The sequence below is a fragment of the Chinchilla lanigera genome, unplaced genomic scaffold, assembly GCF_000276665.1.
Source record: "Chinchilla lanigera isolate Chin_1 unplaced genomic scaffold, ChiLan1.0 scaffold00006, whole genome shotgun sequence".
NCBI classification, from domain to species: domain Eukaryota; kingdom Metazoa; phylum Chordata; class Mammalia; order Rodentia; family Chinchillidae; genus Chinchilla; species Chinchilla lanigera.
The window spans coordinates 29,649,544-29,661,859 of record NW_004955407.1 but is presented as its reverse complement, the minus strand read 5'-3'; the positions used below and the strand labels follow the sequence as shown (position 1 = coordinate 29,661,859).

The window sequence follows — 12,316 nt, the reverse complement described above, 5'->3', positions numbered from 1 at the left end:
TTAGCTTAGCGGCAAAATCGCCTGCCTGGCAAGCGCAAGGTCGTGAGTTCGGTTCCCGGTACCGGAGGAAAACCAAAAAAAAAAAAAATAATAATCCATAATATTAACGAAGACCAACTTAATTTCCTTAAATTTAAATAAAGCTTAGTCCCAAAACAAGCTTCAACTTGCTTCTGTTTATTTATTTATTTATTATTATTTTTTTTTTTTTTGGTTTTTCTCCGGTACCGGGAACCGAACTCACGACCTTGCGCTTGCCAGGCAGGCGCTTTTGCCGCTGAGCTAAATCCCCAGCCCCCTGTTTATTTATTTAGATGAGTAAAATGGGCAGAGATTTTCTGAATAAAGTCATCAGATGGGAAGTCCATTTTCACTAAAATTCTGTAACGAAATGAAACACTGAAATTTTTCCCACTACAGGATTTTAAACACTTTCTGCCACCCAGGATATAAGGATTTTTGCTTTCTTTTGTAACACTTTTGCTTCCAAGAGTAATTTCTAAAAAGTTCAGAAAATCTCTCCAAAGAGAGACCACTTACCGCTTGTTCAAGGAAGTACACTACAACTGCTAAGGACAATTTCAAGAGAGGAATTTTTTAAAAGTTTGCGCAAAGCTGGACATCAGTAGAGTAAGTTCATGCTCTTTGAAAGTGTCTGTTTTGGTTGGCTCATGTAAGCAGAAATGCTATTAAAATTCACACACACCAGTTTATAAATGGACGTAGTTGATCAATGGAAGCCTTAGAGGAAGCTTCCAGCTTTACGGGAAGTGGGGGCTGTTTAATGAAGAGTTCTGATGCAGCCTGTAACAAGGAGGAAGAGCCTGTACACAGAGCCACGGCCCTCTAGGGATATATAAAGGGACAAGCCAGGAGAGGGGCAGAACAAAGCTCGAGGCACACACTTCTTTCCCTCAGCCGCAGCCTGCTCTCCAAACCTCACTATGTCTTGCCGCAACTCCTGCTCTGGAAACTGCAGCTCTGGGTCTCCCAGAAATTCCTGCCACGTTCCTCTCAACCCCGCTGTTGCCCTCTGCTCCACCAACGTAAATGGTGGTGATGTTCTCTACCTACCCAGTAGCTGTCAGGACAGCACCTGGTTCACCGACTACTGCCAAGGGACCTGCGAGGAATCAACCAGCTGTCAGCCAAGCACATGTGGCCCCAGCCATGGTGGGTCTGCCTGCTGCTCTTCCACTGGTCACTATGTGACCAGACCCTGCCATGAAGGCAATTTTCTTCCTGCTTCATCCTTCGTCTCCAGCTCCGTCATCCCGGTGTCCTACAGACCTGTGAGCTATGTGTCCAGCAGCTGTCGTCCACTGAGTCCGCTGGTCAACAATTTCCAGCCCACAGGCTGTGTGCCCAGTTGCTATCGTCCCCTACCCTGCTTTTCCAGCTCTGGCCGACCCCTGAGTATCCTGCCTTATGGGTGTCAACCCTCTGCCTCTGTGGTCTACAGACCTCAAACGGTTCACGTTGTGTCCAGCGGCCTCCGGCCAGTGCAGCCTTTCTCCAGTGGCTGCCGCCCTCTGACCAATGTGGTCAGCCCCTGCCACCCATCCTGCTTCTCACAGGGAGGCCAGTAGCTTCTTTGTCCAGTGAATGCTCTTGCTGAAGATCCAGAGGAAACATTCAAACTCTATGGACTTTTGCTTCTTTCCTTGTAGCGACTGCTTTTTTTTCTTGTTTCCTCTATACCTGATCCAGTGCAAGACGTTCTTTGCACATCTTGCTTTCCTCTGTCAGTGCTATAAATATTTGGTTTACAAAGCTATCAATATTGCTTGGCTGTAGGAAGAATGTATTTGATTCATGCAATAAATAAATGAAATTAAGTTAAGAATTTGGTTGGGTTTTTTTCTTAATCATTTCATCCTTGTAACAGAGAAACAAACAGTCTAAACGGCTCTCAGAATCAATGCGTAGGACAGGTGATCCTAAACCAAATGTCCTTATCTGACATGAGAGGATAGCTTGATGGTTTTGAAGTCTAGAGATTTCTGGTCAGACATGCATAAGAAATATCAAAAATCCTTGATGGAAGTTATGACAGAAAGCAAGATGGGCAGTGATCTGACTTTACCTATTTCTTTAGTAAACACACTCCCACAAGATGTTCGCATTGGACACTTACCCACAAATTTCTGCTTAAGTCCCGGATGCCTCCTATAATCTAGTCACAGAAGATGAGTATGCAAACACCTTATTAACGTGATATCTGTTTTCCTTCCTTGTTTTATGTACCCTGTCTGGCTTTAGTCCCTTCCGCTCAATAATACACACTTGCAACTCCAGCAATTCTATTTTACATGTAGGTCCCCAAACATACGCCTTTCATAATCACACACCCAAGCATCCTTTTGCAAGGAAGTTCAGACCTGTTTGCCTTTCTGCTCAATCTGCTCGAAAACTCATACTTTTAAAACACAGTTGAAGCTATGAAATGGCTGATTTATTTATTTATTTTATTTTTTTGTTTTTCTCTGGTACCGGAAACCGAATTCACGACCTTGCGCTTGCCAGGCAGGCGTTTTGCCGCTGAGCTAAATCGCCAGCCCCAAATGGCTGATTTATTTATCAAAAAACTTTTTCTTGCTTACTCTGTTCAGAAGGACCATGTTCTAAGTACAAGATCTGGAGGTGAACAAGGTAGACATAAAGCATTAGCGTTTACTGGAAGTCATGTACCATGGGACAAAGCTCAATTAAAATTCAAGAGGAGGAAAAATTAATGTAAGGGTGAGAAGTCTGAATAATGGCTGCATCTTAGGAGTAGAGACTAGTGTGCCGATTAATGTCTACATTACCCTTCAACTCAAATCTCATTAAAAGTTATGTTAAAAATAGTTTAACTAGAACAAGAAGTATATACATATATTATTAAAGGTAGGCTTAGTCAAGGTGTGATCTACTCATTAGGTTCTGGGGAAGGAGAAGAATGAGACAGGCTTAAAAATAATAATAAAAAGATGGAGGTGTCATCAACTCAAAATATCCAGTACAACCAGGCAAATGAGGCAAACAAAACACGAGAATGGGATTTTAAAGCACAAACATGATGATAAGAAGAACTGACTTTCTGCACTCCAGTGTCAGGGAGTTTATAGAGCAAGACTAAGGCTGAGAACCATACGTCTGGTCCTGGGGAAGAGCTCCGAATTCCTTTCTAGCGACCATTATTTTCCTTCCATTCTTGCAGGGCTTCGAGACATTCCAGTTCCTCCCAAAGGTGAATATTAATGTCTTTAGAGTCTAATATTATTTTGGCTTATGAAGTATATTTCCTCTACCCTTGTTAACGAAACATGCATATTTCAAGGAAACTATAAAATAAAAGTATCTGCCTAAAGTATCTCTATCTGGGTTCTTTTGCTTAATGTTACACCTGCAAGAACCAGCTTGTTATGCATATCAGGAGGCTCTTTCCCTGATTTTCCTTGAGCAAAAGCTACTGCAGCCTTAACCAGGTAGGAACACTGACATCACAACCTTGAGAATCTTTTGGAGGCTGCTCCGGGACTAGAGTGAACATGGGAACCTCCTGGGGCTGCAGTACTGGGGATGCCCCACAATTTATGGGTTTCACTTCTAGGGATCTCATCATTTTCTTGTGAGGGAGAACTGAGTTTTCACATCCTCTCAGCCCTGTAAGGAAAAGGGGAGGCATTACCTAGGGAGGCAAACTTAGACCCTACTCCGTGACATCTCCCACTCTCCAGAAGTCTCCAAGAGACTTCCGAACCTTATCCAGTCTGAGGCATGGACATTTCTCCCTCTCCCTCCTACACGAGCTCTCTTGGCTTGGCTAATTGGTGGAGGGTAGGATTAAGAAACATTTTAAAGGTCATGGCTCAGAGACACAGTCCAATTAAATGTCTGAGACTTAATTAGAAGATTATAGAATGCTTCCTCTCCTCTCCACCTTCCCAGCACCCCAACCAGGCTCTAGCATAATAACAGTGGATTACAGATGAAAGAACTAAGTTATGCAGGTCCTTCCCGAAAGGGAGAACCTAAGAAAGCCAAAAATCCCACAGAGAATCAGCATGAAGCATACTAGAGAAGTAGGAAGTTTCTGACTCCACCAACTACAGAAACCATTCAACTCAGCCCTACCGCTAGCTAGATTAACTTCAAATCTCACAACACAGGTATATTTAACTCAGTTCCTAATACTTGAGTATAGGATGTATGACTTAACAAAACTAAATAAGTAAATACATAAAAGTAAATTTTAAAAAATAAAATGCATATCAAAGAGCTATAAAGCTACAATCTCTTGAGAAAAAGTGAGCATCAAAATCACACCCAGACATAGATGACATAGGTATTAGAATGATCAGGTAGGGAATTTAAATAACTCTGATGAATATGTTCCGGGGTCTAATGGGAAAAAAAAAGACTGCCTATAAAAACAAGTGGGCAATGTAAGCAGAGACCGAAATTTAAAGAAAGACTTTTTTAAATGCTGCAGATTGGAAACAGTGCACAAGAAATGAAGGATTCTTTGGATGGTCTCATTATCATGTGAGACATAGCCAAGAAAAATATCAATGAGCTTCAAATTAGATCAAAAATAACTTCCCAGACTGAAATGCCAACAGAAATATGTAATAACAGGAATAAACAGAATACTCAAGAACTGTGAGACAATTCCAAAAAGTACAACATATTCTTAATTGGAATACTGAAAAAAGAAAAAAAAAACAGAAATATATAATTGAAGTAGCAGCTGGCATGGCGGTGTACGCTTGTAATCCTAGCACTCTGGAGGCTGAGACAGGCGATTGTTGCAAGTTTGAGACCAGCTTGGGCTACAGAGTGAACTGAAGGCCACCCTGAACTGCATAGTGAGACCGTGTCTCAAAAAGACAAAAAACAAAACAAAACAAAACAAATTGAAGTAATATTATGGCTGCAAACTTTCAAATTATAATGGCAAACACCAAATCAGAGATTCAGGATCTGGGAAAAAAGACTAAAAAGTATAACAAGAACAAAACATTATACCTGGGTACATCATATTCAAATTGCCACAAAACAAAGAGAAATTCTGAAAGCCCAGGGGGCAGGGTGTGTATCTTATCTGTGAGACTAGAATAAGGAATACAATTAGCTTCTTGCTAGAAATCATTCTGGCAGGAAGAGTGTTGAGTAAAATACATAAACTCTGTGCAGTGACGTGACTATTCAGTCCTTCTTCCATGCAGGGTACATATCAATAAACCCATCCGTAGATTTCCTTGTTTGTTTCTAGACTATGTTCACTAAAATGGTTAGGATAATCTATTTAAATGCATATACTATTTCAGATTGGTAATCAGTATTTGTTTTTGGTTTCCTAGACAAGAGCTTGCTTTGTAGTTCAAGCTGCCCTTGAACTCACTATGTAATCCAACCTGGCTTCAAACTTACCTTCCATTCTCTTGCATCAGCGTGCCAAATGCTGGGATTTCAGGCTTGTTCCACCACATCCAGCTTGACTGGAGAACTTGATAAACACATTTATATCCTTTCAAGTTACTTGAACAAGCAAAATTGCTCAGTAAATAAGGACTTTCTATTGTATGCTAATGTCTCTTCCAGTGCTGGCTATAAGGCAGTCAACAGGAGACAGAAAATAAATGATAAATACTAGTACAGAAGTAAGATAACCTAAGAGAGGAAACAGTAATGTAAAAGTGATACACATGGTACTATAAATGGGGCAGATGGTTATTTTTACCAAGGCGAAGGATATTTTGTCCTTTCAAATGGCACTAGAATTGTGCTTAGAAGGACACAAAGGGAACACTCAGTGATCTACTGGGAGAGCAAGGTCCACAGCAGGCACTGAGGAGGCTGAAGGAGAAAAGGAGGTTTGTGTAGCTGGAGGACAGGGAGAGAGGAGAGAGCGGGACCGGAGAACCTATCAGTACGTTAGCTGTTTTAGAGCTGGGTGCCAGCAACAGGGCCGATCCCACCAGGTACATCTAAAATGTGTCAAGCAAGCATTGGCTGTTTTCTAAAAGTACAGTAAACTCAGCCAGATGGGTTTCTAATTACAGATGAATACTTCTCTGAGACTGACTATAAATCACAATAACTTGCCGAGACAGTAAACCTCAAATCCGTCCATGTGACACAAACTAGATGTTTTCTATCAGGACACAATCTTCAAGCAGACCTTGCGAATATAATTTTTAGGCCATCTTTATCAACCATTCACTGATGTCTTGTTGGGGTAACTCTAGGCTCTGACCTAAGATTTATTGCAGAAAATATCTCCAGGCCAGAGGAACAGGAGGGATGGTTAAACCCCTTTGTTTTTCTTGATGTCAAGGAGTTAAGCAGGGATAAAAATAAAAAACAGCAGAGTTAGACCCTGAGATATATATCCTTATGAGATATCAGAAAATATAGTGCACGTTATTCTTCAACCAACAGAAGTGAGGAGTAGGCTCAGTTTTCGATCACAGAGACAACATGTAAAAATAAGGAAATGCAGGACTTTTTCCTGGCAACATGCAAAATCTTGAAATTTGACTGTGATGGCTATTAAATTTCAACTCAAAGCTAATCAAGGAACACTTAGCAAACATGTTTCTCACTTTTTGAAGGTTATCAAATCACCAGAGTATATATCGGGATGTCAGAGGAACTGATTATAAGCTTCACAAGAAATACAAAAACTGAAGCATCCTTAATTTGTTAACATTTCTGATATATTTACCAAGTCGGTTATTAAAATATTTGTCTCATTTTAAAATTTTAAGGCATTTTTCTTCTAATTGTTTACTACTTGAGCATTTCTTATCCTGCTTACTAATTTCATTAATTTTAGGTAAGAAATTGCAGTGCATATTTTAATGCATTCTCTTAAGCCAATAAGCTGCTGTCATTAATGGATATTAATCACTGCTGACATTTTCACCATCATTATTTTTCTACCTTTATTAGGAATGCAAATATTTTAAAGTTTGAAATATGCAGAGAAACAAAAGTGCAGTGTTCTTATCCTCCACTAATCTAACTTGTGCTGAAAGATGTCTAGCAATGAAACTAACAATCTATTTTAAAAGGTACAGTGAGTAGTCTAGCATTTTTCTTGATAATGGCATGAAGTAGAAAATATCCTATGAATTAATGAAAATACCCATGTCCTGTGCATACTTCTATATTTTCATTTTATGAGATACAGTGACCTTTTCCAAGCAGCTAAGTGCCCTTTAGTCCTCTAGGGCTCAAAGATATCACGAGCAGACGTTTTGCTGCACATAAGACACTGACAACCTGGGCCATACATGTAAGATACTGCCTGTGAGTCCACAAGACCAGTGAGCAGGAAGTCTTCAAAGTTTATACCATAGCAAAAGTGAACTGAAGTCTTGCTTTCTGGATTGACACTGCTGTGTCAAACACATTCTTGAGAAGATCTCTCATGAATCTAGAGAAACTGTTCTAAATCAGACATTGGATACACGAATGTTTCAACCAAATGCTGAAAATTTCAGTAGCAGAAAACTAATCCAAAACTACTTTCTAGAGTAATTCAGCCTAACTATAACATCATGGTACTATGTATTCCCTCAAACACTTATTTACCCCTAGTAGTAAATTTTTAAGGTCTTGTGGTAAATTAATCTAAGCATGAAGTTAATAGCAAATAATGTATCACTATCTAATACCTCATTGAAGAGCACTGTAAATTGCCAAGCTTTTAAGTTATAACTCTGAAAAAATACAATACTGGCTACATTATGTTTTGCTTTCCCAGCTATACTCATCAGCTTTGTTACAAGATATACAGAAAATTACTTAGCAAAGCATAAAATATTCCTTTTTGTTTGTTTATTTATTTTTTGGTCTTTTTGAGACAGGGCCTCACTATGCAGTTCAGGTTGACCTTGAGCTCACTTTGTAGCCCAGGCTGGCCTCGAACTTGCAATGATCCTCCTGCCTCAGCCTCCTGAGTTCTAGGATTACAGGCGTGAGCTACCACGCCGGGCTTCCTTTTTAAAACAGAAGCATACACACTTAAATGGCTCTAGAAAACGTGACTAGATAAAGGTTTAATGAAATAAAAATTCAAATTATGGGCACTGATACTTCCTTCTGCACACATTCCTGTCTTGTACCTGTCTGATTCTAATCAGCTAGCCAGGGACATTAACGTGCAGTTTCCCAACTCACCGTGAGTATTGGTTCCAGAAGTTTCTCAAGCATGTCTTAAATCAAAAGACATTAGTATTCTCTGAAAAACTCAAAATAATTTTTATTCTTGGTCTATTTGCATCTCTTGATAATTACTTTAAAATGAAAAGGAAAGATGTAGGGTTTGTGTGATCAAAGGTAGTGATATGTCAATTTGATTCAATGAAAGAACACCTGGAAGATGAGAAAGTAGCACATTGGGGTGTGTCAGGGAGGGCAGGGAGCTGGGGTGTTGGGGACTATGTGGTCGCTGGTCTCTTTCTGTTCTGTCCCTGTTCCTCTGCTGTGCTTCCCAGCTGCCATGAACTAAACACCCCAGGCTGCTGCTCCCTTCTGCCAGGGTGTTTTGAGTCCGAGGTAACCTGAATATGGATTGGGGCCCCTGAAACCATGGACCAGCCCTTGCTTTAAATTGTGCTTCTCTGGTATTGTGTCCCAGAAATGAAAAAGGAGAAATGAAGTTTACTTAACAGTTACTCACCGGTCCTTCAGAGGAACAGCTTAGCCCTGTCCAGGCACTTCAGATCAAAGATTGCAGAAACACCATGAGAGGACACAGGAGCACAGACGTATTTCCCTGCCTCTCCGCTTTTTTATTCCCCTTCATTTAATACAGGAAGATAAAAACTCCCAGCCCAAATGATATCTGGGACGAGTTTGTGTTCTCTAAAATCAAGGAATGAATTTTAGGAACAATGGAGGTTAAGAGCAGAATATATTTATTGAGGGAAAGAAAGCTTAGGTCCAAGGCAGAGACAGAAAGGGACGTGAGTGAGTTTCCAAGGACCCTGCCTTCTCTGGGGACTTTATAGGGCAAAACCAGGAGGTGAGGCGGGTCCAAGATAGGGGGAAAATGGGAAATTACAAGGTGGGCATGAGGTGGGACAAAACTACGGTTAGCCAATAAGATTACAAGTATAATAGTTCAGGTGAAATTGAGTGAACTGGGATCAAATGAGGAAGTGAGTCATATAGTAAGTGGGCATGAATACAGAACAGGGGCCTTTCCTGCAGGGGGCTGGGCTAGTGACTCTTTCTGCTTTTTGAAGGTGGTTGCTACCTATTTAGAATAGCAGTCCCCGATGGTTGCACCTAGGGAGGCATGTGGATACATTTGTTCAGTCCTTTGTCTTAAGGTTTACTTAACAGTTTCTCACCGGTCCTTCAGAGGAACAGCTTAGCACTGTCCAGGCACTTCACATCAATGATTGCAGAAACACAAAGACAGGACACAGGAACACAGATGTATTTCCCTGCCTATCTGCTTTTGTATTCCCCTTCATTCTGATACAGGAAAATAAAACCTCCCAACCTGAATGATATCAGCGAATGTCTCCATTCACAAGGTATCTTGTCTTTCATGTTGGCTCCTTTGAGGGCCTGGCCCTGTCTGACTGCCTATAATACTTCTGTCTAACTCAGCTGCCTATAACATTTCCACATATAATACTTCTGTATCCTAATATAAATGACGGTTGTCAGATTGTACTACACAATGGGAAAAAAAGAGCACATTAAAAAATTGTTATACAGTCCATACCAAACCAAGCACCTTGACTATTCCTGTTGGTCCTCACGAAAGATGAATTGATGCGTCTCCATTCTTCACCAGGCAACAAGAACACTTTCCATTTTCCTTATGAAATTCTTATTGGTTGATAAATATCTGGGATTGTGAGTCATGCATGGCTTGCATCTCTGGAGGTGATGACGGCCAGCAAGATATATCTGTAATACAAACTTATGAATTGGTTACAGAACTTTCTCAACTTCAGGGTGCAAAGACTGCTATATTTTAAAGCACACTTGACAACTTGTTTGCTGTAGCAAAACCAACTCTCCATTAATCAATTTATTATTAGAAAGAAGCAGTGCATTAAAACACAATTTTACCTCCTTTCCAGTAGTGTGGATAGAGAATGAAAAAGCATAAGAAAAAAAAAAGTAAAAGGCAAAGAGCAGTACAAGAGCTTGAAAGGACAAAAAATTGCTCAAGGGTAAAGTGTGAAACTATGTTGGTAAAACACAACTCAAGGCCTTTGCTCAAAGTTGTTACCCCAAACATATTCATTCAGCAACGTTAATTCAACAAATATTTTTGAGTTGCTTGTATGTTCTGAGTGCTATTCCAGATGCTAACTGAATGTCATGCATCAGCAAGGGTGCTCATTTTCCAACACTTCTACATGCATAAACAGGAAGCTTAACAACTGCTACCAGATTAATACTTTAGTATATGGTAGCATAATGCTACTAAAGCTTTAATCCAATGTCAAATTTCTTTATCCAATGTCAAAATCATTAAATATGTGCATGGGGATGGGAGACATTTTATGCAAAAGAAAATTCAGGAAGAGCTTTCACCAGAAAGTTTCAGTGGAATAGAATTTCTGTTGTAGGATCTTCTATAATACAGTGAGTTCTGTTTATAGTTTGTGTAGGCCTATCTAATCAGAGTCTTTGAGAATTGGTAGAGGCCAGGTATCTTGTCCTCACCCAGAAGTTTCTCAGCGGCCCTCTGAAAAGAATGCTGTCCTTTGGAGCATGCTTGAAAATTTGTTTCTTATAGAGAAGCCTACTGTCCATTAATCTAGGTATATCCCTAACCAGGCTTTGTAGATCAGCTTCTTGGCCTCAAATGAAACTCTCTGAATATGAGCTGTAACTAATAAGTACAAAACTGGGTGTGGTGGTTCATGCCTGTAATCCCAGCACTCTGGCAGGCTGAGGCAGGAGGATTACAAGTTCCAGCTCAGCCTGGGCAATTTAGTGACTTAGGGAGACCCTGTCTCAAACCAACAACAAAAAAGTTTGAGGAAATAGCTCAGTCTGAATGCCCTGGGTTCAATTCCCAGCACCCCTCCACACATACAAAGAAATGCATTCGGAGGCCCACTTGGTTTTTTGTAAAATCACAGTTTTTGAAAGTAACGTTTGGTTTTTCAATAAAGAACTGCTTATAACTATTCTTAATGAAAATGTTAACTTCCTTTAAGTTTCTTAGAAAAAAATCTTTTGCAAAACAGATGTGTAAGAAGTGAAGTTGAGGGCTGGGGATTTAGCTCAGTGGCACAGAGCCTGCCTGGCAAGCTCAAGGTCGTGAGTTCGATTCCCAGCACCGGGGGAAAAAAAAAAAAAAAGTGAAGTTGAAATTTACAATCAGAATTCAAAAACTAGAAAACTAAACAAAAAAAGTATGTCAAAACATGCTTATTAAATTAATAATAATATGCCATTTCCACATTGGATTTGCAAAATAATAACAGTAATAATAGCAGTATCTGGTAGGATTGAGGATTTGATCAGCCCAATATTTAAGCCTTGTAGTAGAAATACGGGTTTGGACACATGATCCTCTTAAAAATTATGATTTGATTTTTTTTTCAAATAAAACAGTAAACAGAATTAGATCAGAATGAAGAGCAGTCCTCAAATATGCCCTGATGATTTCACTGGCTGTCATGAGGGATCCAGGGAAGAATTGCACACTCTCTCTAGACTTTGGGCTTTACTTGGTTTCAGTTAATATTCCAATTAATTTGAATTTCAGATGCTGACATTTTTAAATGGGGAAATTTACATAGAAGTAAAATGTGGATATAATGTTACAGTGAAAGGAAATACTTTACTTTGAGGATTTTAGTTTATTAAAAACCTATTAAAAAGCCTAAAAAGCATGGCACCCATCTGCTCATTTCATGAGTCTAATCTAAATGGAGAAAAATAGAAAGATAAAGAATCATCCCTGCTTTGGGAATCACCAGCTTGTTTTCAGGCATTGTGTGTACCACTTAGGGATAAATTCTTCCTCTGTCTTGCATAGTATCCTGGAGGAAGAGATCCATTTCAATTGGTTATGACCCTGGGTCTTTCTTGGATGTAATAGGAAGAATGTGGATAATAGCTGGAAAAGAGTGTTTGAAAACTAGAAGTACAACCATGTGAGACTTTTGTAGGGTATTTTCACTGGCATTTGAATGACTAGTAGAGAAACGTTGTCAGGTAAAAGATTTCCATCAAGGCAGAAATTTGCATGTATAGAACAACCAATAGGTAGTGAGACTATATGGAAAACAACTAAAAAGCAACATTCGCATTTGAGGAAGTAAAATTTGAGACG

At 39.7% G+C, this 12,316-nt stretch overlaps 1 protein-coding gene across 1 annotated transcript; it reads left to right on the top strand.

Moving 5' to 3' along the window:
• Positions 1 to 904: 904 nt before the first annotated feature.
• On the top strand, positions 905 to 1,802 carry LOC102029703 (keratin-associated protein 26-1). Its single transcript, XM_005375626.1, has one exon. The coding sequence runs from the start codon at positions 945 to 947 to the stop codon at positions 1,587 to 1,589; it is 645 nt and encodes a 214-aa protein (XP_005375683.1). The 5' UTR covers positions 905 to 944; the 3' UTR covers positions 1,590 to 1,802.
• Positions 1,803 to 12,316: the final 10,514 nt, after the last annotated feature.

Excerpts from the sequence above, each read along its gene's own strand:
- LOC102029703 (XM_005375626.1), top strand. The coding sequence starts at position 945 with ATGTCTTGCCGCAACTCCTGCTCTGGAAACTGCAGCTCTGGGTCTCCC.